Source organism: Mauremys reevesii, linkage group 16 (assembly GCF_016161935.1).
Source record: "Mauremys reevesii isolate NIE-2019 linkage group 16, ASM1616193v1, whole genome shotgun sequence".
NCBI lineage: Eukaryota > Metazoa > Chordata > Testudines > Geoemydidae > Mauremys > Mauremys reevesii.
The window spans coordinates 7,655,403-7,674,850 of NC_052638.1; the positions used below are offsets into that span (position 1 = coordinate 7,655,403).

Here is a 19,448-nt window from a genome sequence, read left to right on the forward strand (position 1 = left end):
CTCCAGGTTTTCTGCTGCCCCAAACAAGCGCCCCCCGCCCCCAAAAGCCACGGCAGCACAATCGCGCCGCTCCACTCTTTGGTGGCAATGCAACGGCGGGTCCTTCGCTCCAAGAGGGACTGAGGGACTGGCCGCTGAAGACCCGGACGTGCCTATAGTGGCCGGAGGGCCGCCTCTTGGTATTGGCTGCCCCAAGCACCTGCTTCTTTAGCTGGAGCCGGCCCTGCTGCCAGAATACGTTAGCCAACAGCAATCAGACGCTGCAGCGTCGAAGGAATCTATTTTTGCCCCATGGTTCAGTATCAAACATACTGTGGCTATTTCTTGCTGGCATAATGCAGCTCCTTGCCTTCCCTTAGCACCCGTCTCCGGGTAGCATTATAGGCCAGGAATGTCACTTCAGCAAGGGGTCAGTGTAAAGCTTAATGCAATGGCCCTTTTCTCTCCAGCTGATAACAGGGCCATGCATTTCTGGCCTGGGCACCAGAAGACTGTGTCCGCTCAGTGGGGTCCCATTCCAGTGCTGCTTCTCCTGGCTCTCCAGTAACTTGCTTTGTTACACCCTGTTTGTCTGCCTGCCTAGGGTATGTGTCTCGCTCCCATCACGAGCATCTGAGCACTGCACAATTCATGTCTTTGTCCCCAGGACAGTCCCGAGGGGCAGGGCAGTGTGACTGTCCATCCCTAGTTCGCAGGTGGGAAGGGAGGCACAGAGAGGCTGCCACACCCAAGTTTAAAGAGCTCCACTGGTCCAGTCTAGGCCTGTGCCCATTTGAAAGGCACCTTCCAGCTGTTACTCAATCTGCTCTGCCTCTCCTGCGCTCGGCGTGAAGCTAGCAAGCAGGCACAGAGAGCTGGGCTGGGAAGTTCTGGCACTCCGGGCAGACAGGGTATTTGCTGGGAGGGAGAGCGCCCTGGCGCTGGGCCCTTATCCCAGTGAATGAGAGGAAGTAAATTCCAGCAGGTTAGATGGGTGGGGGCGGGAAAGAGGGAGCAGGGACACTATGAGCATCTCCAACAGCCAGGACACCAGGTAAGGGTTGCCTCAGTGTCCAGCATTGTCTCTTTGAACTACCTGTGCATGGCGGGGAAGGAGAAGAGTCTGTATCTTTGATATATGTACAGCACCTAGCGCAGTGGTGCCTTGATCCTTGACTGGGGCCTTTTGGTGCTTCTGTGTATAATTGACTGGTGCATCCCTGAAAACACCCAGCAAACATCTTTCTTTCCAGCTCACACCAACTTTCCCTTCCTGGCTTCCTCACAGCTCAGGCTGAATGGTGGGGGGAGAAAGGTCGGGAGGCCCCTCCCTCAGCCTCTCTGTTATATTTAGACATTGTAAGAGCAGTTTTTATTTGCTAGGAAGTGCAACCACTGTGTATCTCCTGCCCTTCCCCAGGGCTGCCCTGGGATCCTGTGCGCCTCGGCCGCTGGAGCTGGCTGTCAGAGGCCAAGTAGGTTCACCTCTGGCTCCACACCCGTTCCTGTTTCCTGCCGGCTAGCGCCAGGGCTGGAGGTAGTGAGAGCGGCTGGGAAGGAAAACAGACACAGCATTTGATGAAGCACAACAAATGGCTTCAACTGCCTTCACTGGGTGATCTCCCCCCTTCCCTCTAAGCCCTGTTACTAGGCCTTTGCCCTTCTTCCTCCCACGGCGCACTTCCGTTCCCCCTTGTCTGTTCCTAAGAGAATCCTCCTCTCCCTCTCTCCTTCCCCGCGTCCCACCCATTCTCCAGCCACTCCAGGGCCCCTCCCTGTCCAGGGCCGCCCAGAGGATTCAGGGGGCTGGGGTAAAGCGGGGGAGCTGCGGCACTTGTACTCACCCAATGGTCTGGGTCTTCGGCGGCATTTCGGCGACAGGGGACCTTCAGTCGCTCGGTGTCTTCGGCGGCACTGAGGAGCCCCCGCCACCAAAATGCCACCGAAGGCATGGAGGTGGGGCTGGGTGCGGGAGAGCTGAGCCTTATCCCAGTGAATGAGAGGAAGTAAACGCTAGCAGGTTAGATGGGTGGGGGGAAAGAGAGAACAGGGACACTGAGCATCTCCAACAGCCAGGACACCAGGTAAGGGTTGCCTCAGTGTCCGGCATTGTCTCTTTGAGCTACCTGTGCTCAAAGCGACTGAAGGGCCCCTCGCCGCCGAAATGCTGCCGAAGACCCAGACCGCTGCCAGGCCAGGGCTCTGGGTGGCCCTGTCCCCATCTCTTCTCTGTCTCTTCTACCTCAGCTCTCCTCCCGATTCTTCTCAGGGATCCAGCTTATGGCACAGCTATTCGCTTCCTCGAAAGTGCAGAGTAAACATGCCCCTGCCTCTAATATTTGGAACTGACTAGTCAGGCAACTGTTGTCTTGTCCTAGGGTACCAGGCCCCCTCTCTCTCACCTAGCACTGCAGGAGCTTGTAGAAAGCTGTGTGGTGATGCGAATGGCTTGCATGCACACACAAGTAGATGCTCCGTATATACACATGCAAATTACTTCATGTTGGCAGGGGATCAGTGTTTGAGCACATACACCTAACTGGCGTTATCTGGAATTGGCATCTGATTTATTACAAAGCATGTAACCTGAAATGGATTTATTTCAATTAAAAAAAAATCCCTCAGGAAAGCCCGTGCTAGGTTAATAGCATGTAGGGGCAGAGAAGTGAAATGCAAGACACTGCAAATGAAAAAAAACCAAACCATATAACCTGTGACTGCAGTCACAACAAGCTACACTTCCATACGCCCACATGCTGGTTTAGTTACAGCAGGAGTTCTCAAACTGGGGGTCGGGGCCCCTCAGGGGGTTGCAAGGCTATTACATGGGGGGGTCGTGAGCTGTCAGCCTCCATCCCAAACCCCCCTTTGCCTCCAGCATTTATAATGGTGTTAAATACATTAAAAAGCATTTTTAATTGATAAGGGTCTTGCTGTGTGAAAGGGGTCACCAGTGCAAAAGTCTGAGAACCCCTGAGTTACAGCAGTCCTGGACATTAAAGCAGAATACTAGTGATTGCCAAGGAGGAGGAATTGCACTTGGTGTAAGGACCACAACTTTTAAAGTCCCTGAGTGTTGTGCTGTAAAGTCACAGTGTGGTATTAATATACTCTGCTTCAGTAGCCACAATGCTGTTTGTAAAGTCTTTACAGCCATGGTATGCGCGTGTGCTTCTCACAGGCTCAAAGCTGTTAACCTGCCAGGCGGCAGGGGATGCGTGATTCACTATCTGCTTTCCCTGCTTTCTGCACACGCTCATGATGGGGACAGGTTTTTTGCCAGCAGTCCAGTGTGATGGCAGAGATGCACAGTAGCATTGTGTTGTCCAAATTTAGGCTAGGCCAAAGGCCGGCTGGGTTAGGACTATCCCATCCATCAGCAAGCCAAAGTAGGAGAGCTGGTCCCCATATTGTGTGTGCGCACGCAGAATCCAATTAGCACTTGCAAATCAGAACTGGGGTGCATGGGGCATTTGTCTCCTCCCCAGCTGAGGCCGGTGATGGTGCTGGCTTCTGAGCCAGACTCTGAACCCTTCCTTCCAGGGGCGAGCAGTTATTCAGCTGCGTCGTCCCCCAGGGCGAGTATGGAGTTTACCATCTGGCCCTCAGGGAATATCTGGCAGAGGGAGGCTGATAAGGGGCTGTATGCAAATTACTCTCCTCCTTCCCTACAGCCAACTTCCCTAGGGTGAGATAGCACATTGCCTCCCTCCATGCACTCCCCACCCTCGTGTCCCCCCGAATCTTCCCCCCTTTACTACTGGTCTTGGCCCACTTGCTGAATTCAGAAGCGTCTCTGCTGTTTACCTGTAAGCTGACCCAAAGCTCCTGAAGATATTGCTGCAAAGGATCAGAAGACGGGGTGAGTCACAGAAAGGCACAGAGGGGTTACCAGGGTGGTCTGGGTTGGGGAGCCTGGGGCTACTCACGTGCTGTTGTAAGGGAGGGGCTTCTGTCCATATCTGTCCAGGCTGGGGTTCTGATTGAGGCAGTACTGGAGGGACAGTGCAGAGCAGGGAGGGTGGTCAGAGATGGCCACTCTAGCCAGGTAGCACCCCCCCCATCTGCACCCCTTTGCTGCCACCTGTCCAGTCACCACAGCAGTGGTCCCCAAACTGTGGGGCCTGCCCCCCTAGGGGGGCACAGAGGAACATCTGAGGAGCAGGGCAGGGCCCAAGCCAGCCCCCACGGGAGGGTGGGGCGGGAGCATCACTCTGCCCTGAGCTTGGCCTCCGGCTGTGACTCCACTCCCGGCCCTGGGTGGCACAGACATGTTCCATTACTGGTAAGGGGGGCCGGGGGTGAGAGGAAAGATTTGGGCACCACGGCACTAGAGTCCAGCCTCTCCTGCCCACTACGTGTGGATGTCCAGTTTCCTGTTGGTTTCCATAGCAGCCCCTGGAGGACTTGCTGGGTGCCCAGTGTAGAATCTAGGCCCCTAGCCTGATTCTCCTCTCCCACCTGTTTTACCCCAGTGTCATTCTGTTGATTTCAATCGAGTTGCATCTGATTTATATTGGCAGGTTGCATTAGTCTCAAGAGAAGGAACCGAAACTGTATTTCCCAAGAATAAAGGTACCTAGAAACCTTTTCTGTGACCGGGGAAGACCTCCTTCCAAAACACGGTGAGACCTGGAACTAATAAGTGCTAGAACAGGTCACACCTTGGATGGGACATAATCATGGCAAATCCAGCAGATGTAGGCAGTGGCGCATATGTTTCAATAGGTGGCGCTCTTGTCTCAGTCAGGCCTGAGCCAATCACAGAATCATAGGGTTAGAAGGGACTGCAAGGTCTGTCTGCCTCTGGTGCCCAGGGTCACAGTTGCTCAAATGAGATGTAAAATCTAACGTCTTGTTAGACCTCCCCATCTTGAAACGAGCAAAAAACCTTGTGGCAGGTGCAGAAGGGTTGCCGCGTTCCACCCCAGAGGTGGCTGCATTTTAGTGGCGAGGGAATGTGCAGTAGAGCAGGCTAGAAGCTTTCAGGCTAGAAGGTCCAGTCTGGGAGTGGTGGGGGTTTATTACTGTGAAGGAAACGTAGAACTTCTGAGCTGCTTCCTGTTCAGTTCCTGAGTTAGGCAGCCCGGGGCTGTTACAGCTGCTGCTATTGGTGAGCCGGTGTTGGTACTATAAAGATACTCCTGCCAGTTGGCAGCTGCCTGCTCTTTTCCTTCTCCTGACCTCCCCTTCCCTATTCTAACTGCCAGCCAGCTTTTCCCTACATCTCTGGACCCAAATCTCCCAAGGGGCCTGACTTGTATACATGCAGCCCCCCGGTGTGCACACACTGGGGCATGAGCGTACCTGTAACTGTGCCCGTGGGGAGAGTCAGGCTGGGGGAGCTGGAGTAGTGGATCCCAGGGCAGCCTGTGGGGTGGGGGATGGTGAAGTGGAATTCCCTGCCGTGGTAAAACCCAGCGTGGGCTATGAACTCGAGTCCTAGTTGGTAAAAGAGAAATCTGAGCCCCCCCTGGGGGGAGTAGGAGTCTGGTAGGCTATGAAGGAAAGGCCCTTTCCTCCTCCCCTGTTTATGAAGCTACACTAAGAGCCTTCCCCAGCATCAGCCCACCAGCTCCGGAAGTGAATTAGACTCGGACTTTAAGGCCAGCAGGGACCAGTGTGATCATCTAGCCTGACCTCCTGCCCATGGCAGTGTTCCACTAACCCAGTGGGTCTCAATTTCTCCATACTGGCCGCTCCTAGAATCCCCTCCCCTCTAGCTGGGACCTCCAGCCGAGTGAGCAGTACGGAAAGGACAGCTGATATCCCATGTGCTGATGCAAAATGCCTGTCTTGAGGAGGTTAAATATAAATTCCACTTTCCCCCAGGCACCGTGTGATCCCCAGGATTCCCAGCAGGCGGCAGCTGCACCATGATTCCGTAGCAGGGACACTTACCCTCCACGTCTGAGACACGTCTGGCTTTAAGTGCCTAACAGCATAACAGCTGAACCCGAGCACTGGGGGGAGAGAGAACGGTGCACATGGTATTATCACTAGTGCCCCCAGCCCTGTCACATGCTAATATTTTAATTATGGCTTAATTGACAGCCCTACACAATACCCAGGCAGCACAGCATCCTGGGAGAACACAGCATGGCAACCAATGGGAATGAGAAAAGAGTGACTTCCTCATTGTGAATATCCCACCTGCGCTCTAGACTCCTGTCCTCCAAGGTTGGTAGCAAGAACCTAACATATTTCTGCCCCTCTGTGTGCACTGAGGGAGGAAGGTGGAGGGAGCTCCAGTCAGTATGTCCGAACTGATGGTCTTTGTGCTGCCAAGAGAGCTACTCGCCAGTGTCCGTGTAAAATGAAATAATAAAGCAACGGCTCCTCCTGTCCTTTCCCCTTCACTGCCCCAGCCAGCCCGGTACTGCTGTGGTGCCCATCACCAGAGCATCTGGGTACCCTTGTCTAATATGTTTAGATATTAATTTCATTTTATTTTATACTGCCTTCAAATCTGCCCTGCCCAGTTTGCTGCCAATTTTTGTACTACATCTGGGGCTTCTGCTGGGGGTGGTTTGGAGGAAGCACGTTCTGCGAAAGTGATCAGCAAACTGGTGTTGACTTGTCATCACTCAGTTCCTGAGCTAACAGTCCATGGAGACAAATGGGAGCTTTTGCACCTTTCTGAGCAAGCTCAGTCACTGCATTGGTTACATTCATTCCACACCCAGAAAGCTTTCTTTGCCGCCACCAGGATTAGAGACTTAATATTTTTACTATGAAAGGTAAGAATCTAGAATACCACAGACGTGGCAACTAAAAATAAAACTCTGCACAATCCCATTCTCTACGGGGCTCTGGGTATTAGCAAGTCATTCAGGTAGGGGGAATGGATTTCTGCATCCGGCTCATCTATATCTCCAGCTGGCTCTGTAGCCCTGATCTGACAGCACGGCTATTCCAAAAAGAGAGGACAGTTTATTGTGCATGTGGGTTGGCTCTGATGCAGCATGTGCACACGTGGAAATGCCACCCTTACAACCCCCTGGCAGAGCCAGACGGCAGTTGCACATACAGCTCCCATGGTGTCGTGTTGGTCAATATCACAGCTGTAATTTTATCAGTGAAGCGTTGGCCTGGCTTCACCTTGCTCGTTGGAAGAGCCGCCAGTCATTTAAACCTCAATAGGGACCTCAAAAGGAGTGGGCAGCATCTGAGCTTGTCTCCCAAACAGGCAGGCCGGGGGCCGCAGAGCTGCCTATCTAAGAGATGAAATGACGCTGGCTTTTCCCTTCCTTCAAAGGGAGGCTTTGCCCCTACCGGGTGCCTGGCTGTACCTTTCTTATTCACGCTGGGTAGCTTGAATTCTCCAGCCGAGGAGACGAATCGTGACCAGTCGTCCATAGCCCGCGTGTAGCTTGGCCATTCCTCGTGGTTAGTGCTGGGAGTGAGCGGAGCCATCTTCCCTGCTCGGTACCTTGCAGTGAGCGACTGGCCCAGCTCGGTCATCCCCTGAGTAGCAAAGCACGAGAGAGGGGTTACTCCAGGCTCCCAGCTGGGTGCTCAGCAGGGAGGGGTGGGGTGCAGGGCAAGCAGCCATTTTGAACCCTTTGCATCCCATCCATGCTGTTGTCGTGCAGGCCAATACAACAATAGAGGTTAGTCCCCTCCCCTAATCTGCAGCCAGCAAGTAGAAAATCCGGCGCCATCTGGTATCCGTTTACAGTCAGCCTCTTAGGCGCTGACTGCGTGGGTGCTCCGGGGCTGGAGCGCCCATGGGGAAAAATTAGCGGGTCCTCCGCACCCACTGGCAGCCAAGCACCCCCCTGCCCCTTTCCTGCCTCCTCCCTTGCATGCGCCACGTTCCTGCTCCTCTCCATCCCTCTCAGCACTTCTGCCTGCTGCCAAACAGCTGTTTGGTGGCGCTCGGGGAGGGGGAGGAGCGGGGACACAGCACGCTCGGGGGGAAGAGGCAGGGTGGGGACTTGGGGAAGGGATGGAGTGGGGCCAGGGTGGTGGCAGAGCAGGGGGGGGACGAGGCAGGGTGGGGGTGGGGACTTGGGGGAAGGGGGTGGAGTGGGGGTGGGGCCGGGGCAGAGGGGGGTTGAGCACCCACCAGCGGGAGCAGAAGTCGGTGCCTATAGTCAGACTGATCCACATCCACCTGGCACGGGCCTGGCTCCAGAGTCTTGGCTAGTTGGCTTATTTTTATGCAGCAAATATGTGTAATGCTATAGACTCGGCAAAGCCTCGTCAACCTGAACTGATTAATGGGGGGAGAACAATCTTGCACTTAAGGGCCCAGATCCTTAAAGGATTTCAGTGGGAGTTGGGCAGCTGCTCTGAGGATCTGGGCCAAGGGAGAGTACAGGGAGCCAGCAGATCTGCTAGTGACTCCCTGGTGACCCTACAGCCATGTCTCATTAACCTCGCTGGGCTTCAGTCCCACCATCGGGGGGCAGGGCCGGTGCAAGGATGTTTCGTTCCCTAGGCGAAACTTCCACCTTGTGCCCTCCCCCACACGCGCCCCCGCCCTGAGGCGCCCCCCCTTGCGGCAGCTCCCCACCCTCCGCCCTGAGGCACCCCCCCGGTCCCAGTTCACCCCTGCTCCACGCACAAGCACGAGCATCCCGAGCACGCCGTGGCCGCTTCACTTCTCCCGCCTCCCAGGCTTGCGGCGCCTAAGCTGATTGGCGCCGCAAGCCTGGGAGGTGGGAGAAGTGAAACGGCCACGGTGTGCTCGGGGAGGAGGTGGGGCAGGGGTGAGCTGGGGTGGGGAGTTCCCCTGTGTGCCGCCCCCCCCTTACTTGCTGCAGGCGGCCCTCCCCACGCTCCTCTGTCCCAGCTCCCTCCGCCTAAATGCCAGCGGCGAGTGGGGTGGCCGAAGATCCGGCCGCCGCGGTTGCTGCTAAAGAAAATGCCGACCCCCCAAATGCCAGCACCCTAGGCGACCACCTAGGTTGCCTAAATGGTTGCACCGGCCCTGTCTGGGGGACTGCTGTGTAGTCTATGGAGCTGCTAATAGATACCTGCCTTGTAGGGTTTATGCAGATCAGCTCATCCATGCCTACAGTGCGCTTTGAGAGCCTGTGATAGAAAGTGCTACAGAACTGTCAAATAACATCGATCTCCATAATAGCTCTGTGAGACAGGGCAAGTATTATCCCCATTTTACAAATAGGAACAACTGAGGAGCAGTGACGTGACATGCTCAAAGCCAGTCAGCGTCAAAGCCAGGATTAGACATCGGAGGTTCCTGGCTCCTGTGCTCGGCCCACTCCATCGCACACGGCCTTTACACAGAGAAAATGTTGGGATCTGCATTGGTTACTAAAAGTACACCGCATAGTGCCTTTGAATAGGCCAATAAATATGCAATGAGAAGCCCCTTTGTGCCAAGGACTGTCAGCTGTGGTATTGGCATCACATTACCTGCCCTGAAAATGATCCCATTTCTCGGGCTAAATTGGGGTTTGAGCATCTGAAATGAGTGGCTGCGTTCTCTGTGAATTCACTCAGTGCAAACAGCTTTTTATGGTGCCATCCAGGATCCTTACCTTCTTCCACCGCAAACCCACCATTGCTTACCTCTCTAACGTTTTTTATGAATGGCTGCTCTCTGAGCTTACTTTGGTTTCTAAAATCCTCATAACAGTACCTGTAGAAACCGCCCTGCTGCCTTAATCTCTAGGCCCCACAGATATGGCACATGGTAATAAAAAATGCAGAGGCAACGGAATTCACTAGTCAGAGCACGAGCTGAAAAGTAACTGCAAGCTACTGGCTCCTGTTCTGAAACAGGAAAGACTGAAGCTTAACAGAGCTTGGCATAAAAGCCAGATGGATCCAACTCTGATGGGAAGTGGGGCGTAGGGTGAGCTTAGAAATGAGTCCCTCTTTATCTCTGTTTGCTCTTCACAGGTAACTAGCTTCTGAGAAAGCTAAGCCTTGGCAGAGAGAGCCATGAAGCAAAACTGAGCTCAAGCTGCCCCCCAGTGCCCGAAGAGAGAACAAGACCCACAGACCCGAGAAATCTGGGCCAAATCTATCATAAGGAAACAACTGTATTTACAATTTCAATTACACCTTTTCTTCTCCTGCCACTCCCAATCCCACTGTTCCTTCTCCCCCTCTCCTCCCTTAAATCCCTTCTTATCAACACAGTCCTTCCCCAAAGCCTTTCAGCAATGAGTCCTGCCCCACGTGGCAGCTGATGTCCTTGTCACAAGGAGATATTCACCACCAGTTGTTCAAGAATGTGTCTACATTACAGCCCTGAGTCTCTTTTATGCTAAGATGGTGCAAAGGGCTCTTAAACAAGCAGAAAAACCCTTTATGCTGCTAGAGAGCTGGAAGTGGCCTTAGTACAAACGAGAATTAGGGCTTAGATATATTTTTCCCCTTAAAAATTCCCACTGCTACCACCAGCAGTTCAGCCTCCTGTGGTGCAAGCCACATCGGCATCCTAGTGGGGAACATCTGCTGTTTGTGGGGTTTTTGTGTGTGATTTTTATTGATTGAAATCTCTGATTACACACATTTAACAGACCAGGCATGTCTGTCAAATGTTACTATTCAAAAAAATTGGACAGATGTGCTGTTTTTTGGGCAAGTGAGTGTACTTTGAGTATTGAATAAATGGTGGTAAAATATCCGAGTATCTATTTATCTTCTGTTTTGCTGGGTATGGCTCACAGGGCACTTTGCTCACTGCTGGGTGGCACCTCCTTCTGGCAGTTCTGAGGATTAGCTCCACCTGGTTCAGCACTCCCTTTCTCTTCCTCCACCTTGGCAGCTCTTCTTTTGCTCACAGAGTTGCAATGTGGCTTCGTGGCTCAGCTCTCCTGCCAGGTCCCTCTGTGATCCCCCTTCCAGGGGGAGTCTTTCAAAGTCTCTCTCCACAAGCAGCATCAGGCAGGCCTCACACCCGCTGCCCTGTGTCACTCCAGCAGTCTTCCTATTCCCCGCCCCTAGCACTCTGCAGTGGAGGTAGGGGGACCCAGGCCCACCCTCTACTCAGGGTTCCAGCCCAGAGCCCTACAGAACGTAGTTAAGGGTTATGACATCTTCTTTAGCGCTCTTTCCCCTGGACTATGCCCTACCATGCTTCCCCAAGCTTTTCATTCTCCAGTGAAGTCTTCCTAGTCAGACCCCCTCTCTTAAGGCTGCTAGGTAACCTCTTGCTCAGGTGTTCCTGTTCCCCCTCCCTACCTCCTGGAGACAGACTTCAGGCCTCCTCTCTGCAGCCTTCACTGTTACCAGACTCCTGGCTTTATAGAAGCCTTGCCTGTCCCCTCACAGGTGAGCTTCCCTCTAATTAGCACTCTCCACACAGCCTAAATCTCCCCGCTTTGCAGCTCAATTGGCTGATTGGACCCACCTGGCCTAATTCAACTCTCTCAGGGCCAGTGTGGGGAGCTGAGAACAGGTCCGGGTCCATGGTCCACCGCCCAGTGGCTGCAGTGGAGGGGTAGGGGAACCGAGGCCTTCCTCCTCTACTGGGTTCTAACTCAGGGCCCTGTAAAGCCCATCCAGCATCTTCCACCCTGGGGCATGTCAGGTCAGCCTCCCTGGGTCACTTCCTAGCCCCCTCTTTCCTACAGCATGCTGCTGTTCGTCCCCATAAGTGCTATCTCACGACCTGCCTACCCGGCTCCGGCCCGCAAGGACTGCTGCTCACCGCCGTTCCTTCTCCTGATCCGGCTACAGCCTCCTGCAGCACTCTCAGAGCAACTCCTCCCTACCCCAACTAAACCGGCCGGCTCCCCAATGGGCGCATGCTCTGCAAGGGATCTCCCGAGCCCAGAACTGCTCTTTAACCCTTTGCTGTCCAGTGAGGGGTTTATACATCCTGTCACCGGAGCACACCCCAGCACAGTATGTCATTGATACATTATTTTTTCCATAATAACCACCTCCCATATTTTTTTGAACCATTCTCCTAGAGTTGGACTATTTTTCTTTTTCAGTAGCCTCTGCTGGTGTTTTAACTACCTGTCATCTAATCCTGCCCAGGTTCTGTCCAACATGGTGGTTAAGATACCAAAGGATGCAGGTGCCCTGTCTACACTCAGGCTCCTGCTGCTAGAACTGTGTTGATGGTAGCAATGGTGGGAAAATTGAATAGTCCAGTATAGACAAGGGCAACAGATGTCAGCCATAGGTCCCCTCCCCACATCTTCCTTCAACCAGGGCTGAAAACAAATGGACCAATCGGTTTGACACCCGTGCCAGACGGGATGCTCTGCCCTGGTTGGAAGAAGGTGTTTGGCATGTTTCTGTAGCTGGTATTGATACTGATTTGGCTCTGTCTACTAGCAGCCATGTTCTTTTCATCCCCAGTTGGAGGACAAGCTGGTGGAAACCGATTGGCAAATTCCAGAACATTATCCTAGTGTAGACATGAGCTGGTTTGTCTGCACCTGTTCTGGATTGTACATGCCTTGGAACAGGGACTGTAGCTCTTTATTTGTTTGCACAGGGCCGAGCAAACGGCTGATGCTGGCTCATGTCTGAAGGTCCCTCAGCTCTTACGCAGAGGTGGATCTGGATGATATTCAGGCTTGAGCTTACAGGGCGGGGAAGGCACAAGTGGGCTATACGAAGGCCAGGACTTAGACCGAAAGTCAACAGACGTGTAAGTGTCCCTCCTAACGCCGCTTCATTTGGCTGCAGTGACTCACCAGGGACGGGAGGCGCCTGTTGGGGACTCCCACCAGCGTGAAGGATGCGTTGGCAAAATCCTCTGCAGGAAACAGAAGGGAGAGAAATGAGAACCGCGGCCTTCTTGGTCACTTCCAAAGAGTGGAGAGCAGGCTTGGCCCAGCCCACCTGTCTGGCCCAGGAGCGTATCCAAGACAAAGCCTGTTTGAAAACTGCGTTCGAACTGGCCCCAGACACAGCTTGGCCAGCCAGTGCAGGCACAGGGCCAAACTATTTGAGAACATTTTTTGGAAACTAGAAGTGATCCTAGATCCCAAGGACGACCCCTGGGGTCCTGCAATGGAACAGTCTGAATGGGGCTTTAGAAAATGGCTTTCAAACAGTTTGGCTCCACCTCTGCTGATTAAAACCACGCTGGGGCAGTGTGGTCTAGTGGGTACGACATCAGGCTAGAAGTCAAGAGACCTTGGTTCCTGCCTGGCTTGGCCGTTGACCTGTTGGGTGATCTTGGGCAAGTCACAGCCCCGTTCCTTGCCTCAGTTTCCCCTCCCACACTGCATCTGTCTTTGTTTGAACCAGGGAGTGTATCTCACTATGTGTTCGCACAGAACCTAGCACAACTGGGCCCTGATGTTTGTTGGGGCCTCTAGACTCTTCTGAAATACTACAAATAAATAATAGTGTTAAAAACCAGCTTAGCAGGAACTGTGTTGAGACTTCAGCACAGACGGGGCCGCGGAGGCCCTCAGTATGCTAGACTGCCTCGGAAGCCTGCCCCCCCGGGTGCTCCTCCAGCGATGGTAACGAGAATGGGTATGTTAGTGTGGATGGGTGCAGCGAGGATGCAGGCTAAACCCCTCGAGTGCTGAGCATTGTCCAGTGCCTTCCCACAATCCCCTCCTGTGCCCAGTTAGACAGACAAGTTGTCTGGCTGGGATGATTTAGTTGGGAATTGGTCCTGCTTTGAGCAGAGGGTGGGACGAGATGACCTCCTGAGGTCCCTTCCAACCCTGATAGTCTATGGTTTTAAGTTCTTCCACAAATTCACTGGGAAAGACTCACAGAGCGGTTCAGCGCTCTGCAGCACAAAGACCCCTGGATGTGCCCTGAGGAGTCTTTGACGCACACAGGTGAGTTCAGCCCCAGTGAGGACGCAGTAAGGCTTTGTAATGTGACTGTTCATACCCAGACTAGGCTAACTCAGGCGCTGATTATCTGAGTGAAGCAAGCCACACCCTTATTCCAGAAGGTGTCTTTTCCCAGTTTAGCTTAACCCCTTTATAGTGCTTTGTATAATTATGCTGGTAAATTTCCCCATATAGACAAGCCCTAAATCAGTTTTTAAACTGATTTCAGTTCAGCTGATTCAAATCAACTTCTGTGTATAGACAAGGTAAAGGAAATACGCTACCCCAATCCTTCAGGCAGGAAAACAAAGGCACTGTCGACCAGGCGGTGGCCTTTTAAATGCTAACAGTTCTTATTCAAAGAGGAACGTTTGCTCACAGTCACAGTGGGAACAGTTGCCTTGCCAGGAAGCCAAAAAACACCTTTAGGAGGACATTTCTGTGTGTTCCATTCTATGCATCTGATGAAGTGGGTTTTAGCCCACAAAAGCTTATGCTCAAATAAATTTGTTAGTCTCTAAGGTGCCACAAGTACTCCTGTTCTTTTTGCAGATACAGACTAACACAGCTGCTACTTCATAGTGTAATTCATGGTGGTTAAGTCCAAAAATGGCTATTAGCCAGGATGGGTAAAGAATGGTGTCCCTAGCCTCTGTCCGTCAGAGGATGGAGATGGATGGCAGGAGAGAGATCACTTGATCACTGCCTGTTAGGTTCACTCCCTCAGGGGCACCTGGCATTGGCCACTGTCGGTAGACAGATACTGGGCTAGATGGATCTTTGGTCTGACCCGGTACGGCCTTTCTTATGTTCTACTCTGAAACTATTGTTAACTGTGTATTCCCCAAGCCCCTAGAGAGCATGAAAATAACTCTTTGATATGCTAACTACCCCGCAGCTGCTAACTGGGGAGGAACTGCTCTCAGTTTGGGGGAGCAGGGATCACAAACTTAATGAACCATGTCTCAGTGCTAATTGGGAGGCTGGGTTGGAGGGTTGGCATTGCAAGGAGGGATTTTGATACCCTAAGGGTATGTCCAGACTACCTGCCGGATCGGCGGGTAGCAATCGATCTATGGGGGATCAATCTATCGCTTTTCGTCTAGACGTGATAGATCGATCCCCGAACATGCTCCCGTCGACTCCGGAACTCCACCAGAGCGAGCGGCGGTAGCGGAGTCGACAGGGGGAGCCGCGGCCATCGATCCCGCGCCGTGAGGACGGCAGGTAAGTCGAAATAAGATATGTCGACTTCAGCTACGCTATTCCCGTAGCTGAAGTTGTGTATCTTACATCGACCCCCCCCACCCAGTGTAGACCAGGCCTTAGACAAAGGAGCTGGAATCTATTACATAGAGAGGATACAAACCTTAGCTAAGGGGAGACGTGCATTGGAACTGACCAAACCCAGCCTGCTGCTGGCAAGAGCAATCTAGGAACTGATCAATAGACACTAACAATGGGATTTGGCCTGGCTGGGTAGACTTTGTGACGTCTAGACAGTCATGTCTTATTCTGCTTAACTTTTACTTGCTTTGATTTTTTTCGCCCTCCATTTTTCTAAGACAAACACACCTGGTTTTATCGTCGCTAATCTGAACCACAGATAGTGAATGGGGAGCTGTTCCTGTAAGAAGGAATCCAGGCCTGGCCTCCGAGGAGCAGCCATGGGGTCTCATCTTCCAAAAAGAACTGAAAAGCTGCTGGCTGTGGGTTCAGGGATCAGCCTAGAGACCACGAGGTGCCCAGCTCTGCAAACCTCAGGTGAGCCCATAGAATCATAGGACTGGAAGGGCCCTCCAGAGGTCATCTAGTCCAGTCCCCTGCCCTCCTGGCAGGACTAAGGATTATCTAGACCATCTTTCTACAGAGCCAGGGCAAAGATTACAGAAGAACCCCTGGGCTATGCCACGTTGCAAGTGCATGCGCACAAGTGAGGAGTTACCCTGGGATGGGAGGGATTTATTACTGAAATCAGCCTAATCTTAACTGGAACACAGGCTGGTAGAATTGTCTGTCTGTGCACCAGTAGTGCACTTCATACAAGCATCAGTAAAGCAGTCAAGGGCAGGCTGCGTATTTTGCTGAGTCCCTCGGGTTATGCACAGACACTGCACGACATTACAGAAGGTCACCTTAGTGCCTCACCGCAGTTTCCATGTGACCTAGGCTACGAGAGTGCTCTGGGTTACCAGTGGCTGCAGGTAGACGGAGACCTTGCGGCCTGACTTTCTGAAGTGCTGAGCAACTGCAGCTCACGTTAACTTCCCTAGGAGTTGCAGGGACTCAGCACCTGTGAAAACCAGGCTGCTGTTTTATAGGATAATGTCAGAGCTTGAGAAATAGTGTTATCTCGAAACAGGGATACCTAGCACTTTATATAGCGCTTCTCTGCCCTGGATCTCAAAGCGCTTTACAAAGGGGGTGAGGATCATTTTCTCCATTTTACAGATGGGCCAACTGAAGCGACTCATTGGTAGAACTACCAATAAAACCCATTCTCCGGAGTCCCCATCCAGTGCACTCTCCCCGGGCCCGTATTGCCTCCTAACAGAGTACATCAAAGCCCAGTGGTAGCATTACCTTTGGTGCATGCGGTGGTTGTCCTGGAATGTTCATCTGGGAGTTTGTTCCCTGCTGAGTCCATGTCCATTTGCCGTAAGGTTGGCAGGTCTGGGTGGAAAAGCCTGTCCTTTACTCCAGCCAGCATCACCTTCCTAGGGTCCAGGGGCAGTAGCACACCTGGGGCCGTGTAGACAGGATGGCCATCTTCAGGCCATGGTACCAGATCAATTACTTGGGCCATTCCTGTAAACTAGCAAAGCCAAAGAGAGAACAAAATGAAACAGACAAGTGCAAAAACGTGGCACTTATTTGCTAACAGCTCTATATCCATCCTGACCGACAGACCATGTGTCCTGATAACGTGATGCGTACAGGATGTCCACTTCATCCCCTAGAGATCAGGCATGGTTTGTTTCCCTGTTTTGTTGCTGGTATCATAGCAAAGGGAACAACACATACTCCTGTCAAATGGAGACGGCCCGATGAACGTTTGCTAGGTGTTCCATGAGCCCCTAAGTAAATCCCTTCAAAACACACATGGTCTTGGGCTTGCTGCAGGCATACCAGGCAGGTGGTTAAACATTCCACTCTCTGAGCTCAGCTACCCCTGTGCAGTCCTGGTGAAGGCACAGGGATGGGCGTATGTGTCGTCTCAGGACAACAGTGGCCTAATCACTCAGGATCAAATTCTCAGAAGTGGCTCCTACTTTGAGGTGTTTTTTCAGTGCCCATCTTCAGCCACAGACACCTTAACACCTGCCTTGTGCCTATGCTTCCCTCCTGACTACGTCCTCTGTGCCCTATGCCCACTCCTCACTTCGTGCCTGCTTATGCTGCCCTGGATGCGGGGATCAGCTTCCTAGCTAATGTGAGCCCATAGCCCCAGCTGCACTGTCCAGGAGCCAGCCTGGCTTTGTTCTGTTTGCATTGGTCTGTACTGGATCCACTTGGGGCTTATTAGGGTCTGATCCGACTCTCACTGAAGTCAGCTGAAAGATGCTCACTGCAAAGGCGGTGGAATCGGGTAAACGCAGGAGGGTAGAGATTTCAGTCTCGTATGGCACCTGATCCGGTCAACGGTAAAGAGCCATGGCCCTTACAGCACTTTAGAAATAACAGTGTGCTCGGGCTCTGCTGAGGGTAGGTGACTGCAAATGAGGCAAGAGGGGAATGTAGATCACATCCCTGAGTTTCCGAAGCAGGAGGGGGAGAAGAGACAGAACAATGGCAGCTTGGGAGCCTGTTTTAATCTGCAAAGCTGGGGAAGAACTTGGTTAAAGTCAATGGAAAACCTCTTACTCTGAAATCAGTAAAATCAATGGTGAAAATGGACACAATTAAGCCATTAAATGTACTATTTTGGTTCAGGATTCATAGTCTCTCTTGTGAGCTGATCTCACTCTCAAAGACTCAATCACCCGCATACCAGAGGTCCACAGGAATCAACACTCTGGTTTGGATCACCCCCAAACTTTGGGAAAGTTCATATCCACCTCTGAACCACCTCCCAGCGGACCCCTAGCGCCAAAAAGGGCTGAACTCAAATCCTGGCTTCTAACCCCTCTGAACTTGGAGGAGGGAAGCTCTGAAATTTGCATCTTGCTGCATCCAGGGAACACTTGGCAGGGAGCTCACTGCACTGCCCCGGCAGCTGTGTGATGAACATCTGACTCCTAGGAGAAAAGCTCCCTGAAGATCTAAAGAGAAAGACGTCAGCCCCAGGACGTGCAAGTTTTGCTGGACTCCTTAGATTCTTCCCCTGTGAGCAGGGTTGGCCGAAGGACACGACAAAGACAGTGCAAAGGAAAAGCAACACCCGGGCTTTAGGGTCGACTATAAATGTCTGTACAGAGCCTAGCACATTTTCGGGAACCGCCACAGTATAAATAGTAAATAATTATAAATACCTAAACTGAAGTGATACCTATTTTCTCAGCTTTCTTCGCATTGTCTCAGGCCTGAGGTGGACTCCAGTCATTCTGTTTACTGATCCCTTATTCCCCATGGCAACAGGAAGCCAATATCAAAAGTAGTTGTTAGGTGATGAGGGCAGGGTTGCTAAGTAACCAGAGCCGTGTCCCTGTAGTTACCTGGTAACTGGTGACCCCCATTCAGCCTGGCTGAAAGGAAAGTTCCAAGCCCTGCAGGCCTCCAGCCAGCTGCTCCTGCTTCCTGATAAAGAGCTGGTTTGTTTGCAGAGGGAGAAAAGTCACAGGGCTGGGTGGCTGCAACCTACTGGAAAGCATCCCTAGTGGAGAGCGCTGACGTGGGAAACTGCATTGCACCACAACCGAAGCTATCCCCAAGCACAGAGGTCACATAGGACCCCACAGATCCACCCATAGTGGTGCCAGGTGCAATAACCCATGTTCAGTGGGGGAAGCTAATGTGGGATTATGCACCTTAGAGAACTGAGGACACTGCGCCTGATGTTTCACTCCTGGGATAAGAAAACACTAGGGGTGTCAATTAATTGCAGTTAACTCATGCGATTAACTCAAAAAAATGAATTGCGATTAATCGCACTGTTAAACAATAGAATCCCAATTGAAATGTATTAAATATTTTTGGATGTTTTTCTACATTTTTAAATATATTGATTTCTATTACAACACAGAATACAAAGTGTACAGTGCTCACTTTATATTATTTTTTTCTTACAAATATTTGCACTGTAAAAATGATAAACAAAAGAAATAGTATTTTCAATTCACCTCATACAAATACTGTAGTGCAATCTCTTGTAAGTGTAACTTATAAATGCAGATTTTTTTTGTTACATAACTGCTCTCAAAAACAAAACAAGGTAAAACTTCAGAGCCTACAAGTCCACTCAGTCCTGCTTCTTGTTCAGCCAATCACTAAGACAAAAAAGTTTGTTTACATTTACAGGAGATGCTGCTGCCTGCTTCTTATTTACAATGTCACCTAGGGTGACCAGATGTGCCAATTTTTGGGACTTTTTCTTATATAGGCACCTATTACCCCACACCCCCATCCTGATTTTTCACACTTGCTGTCTGGTCACCCTATTGTCACCTGAAAGTGAGAACAGGTGTCCACATGGCACTTTTGTAGCCGGCGTTGCAAGGTATTTATGTGCCAGATATGCTAAACATTCATATGCCCCTTCATGCTTCAGCCACCATTCCAGAGGAC

At 51.9% G+C, this 19,448-nt stretch overlaps 1 protein-coding gene across 2 annotated transcripts; it reads right to left on the reverse strand.

Annotated features, from left to right (window-relative positions):
- Positions 1-1,332: 1,332 nt before the first annotated feature.
- On the reverse strand, positions 1,333-18,333 carry LOC120384556 (testis, prostate and placenta expressed). 2 transcript variants are annotated; one of them, XM_039503421.1, is made up of 8 exons: positions 18,214-18,333; positions 16,308-16,539; positions 12,618-12,679; positions 7,272-7,446; positions 5,881-5,942; positions 3,909-3,973; positions 3,787-3,819; positions 1,333-1,529 (listed from the first exon to the last, which is right to left on the reverse strand). In XM_039503421.1, exons 2-8 carry the CDS (start codon positions 16,528-16,530, stop codon positions 1,499-1,501), a joined length of 651 nt encoding a protein of 216 aa, XP_039359355.1. In that variant the 5' UTR covers positions 16,531-16,539; positions 18,214-18,333; the 3' UTR covers positions 1,333-1,498. The 2 variants fall into 2 exon arrangements, with proteins under 2 accessions (XP_039359355.1, XP_039359354.1); XM_039503420.1 differs by having other exon boundaries at positions 18,197-18,307.
- Between the last annotated feature and the right edge of the window lie 1,115 nt (positions 18,334-19,448).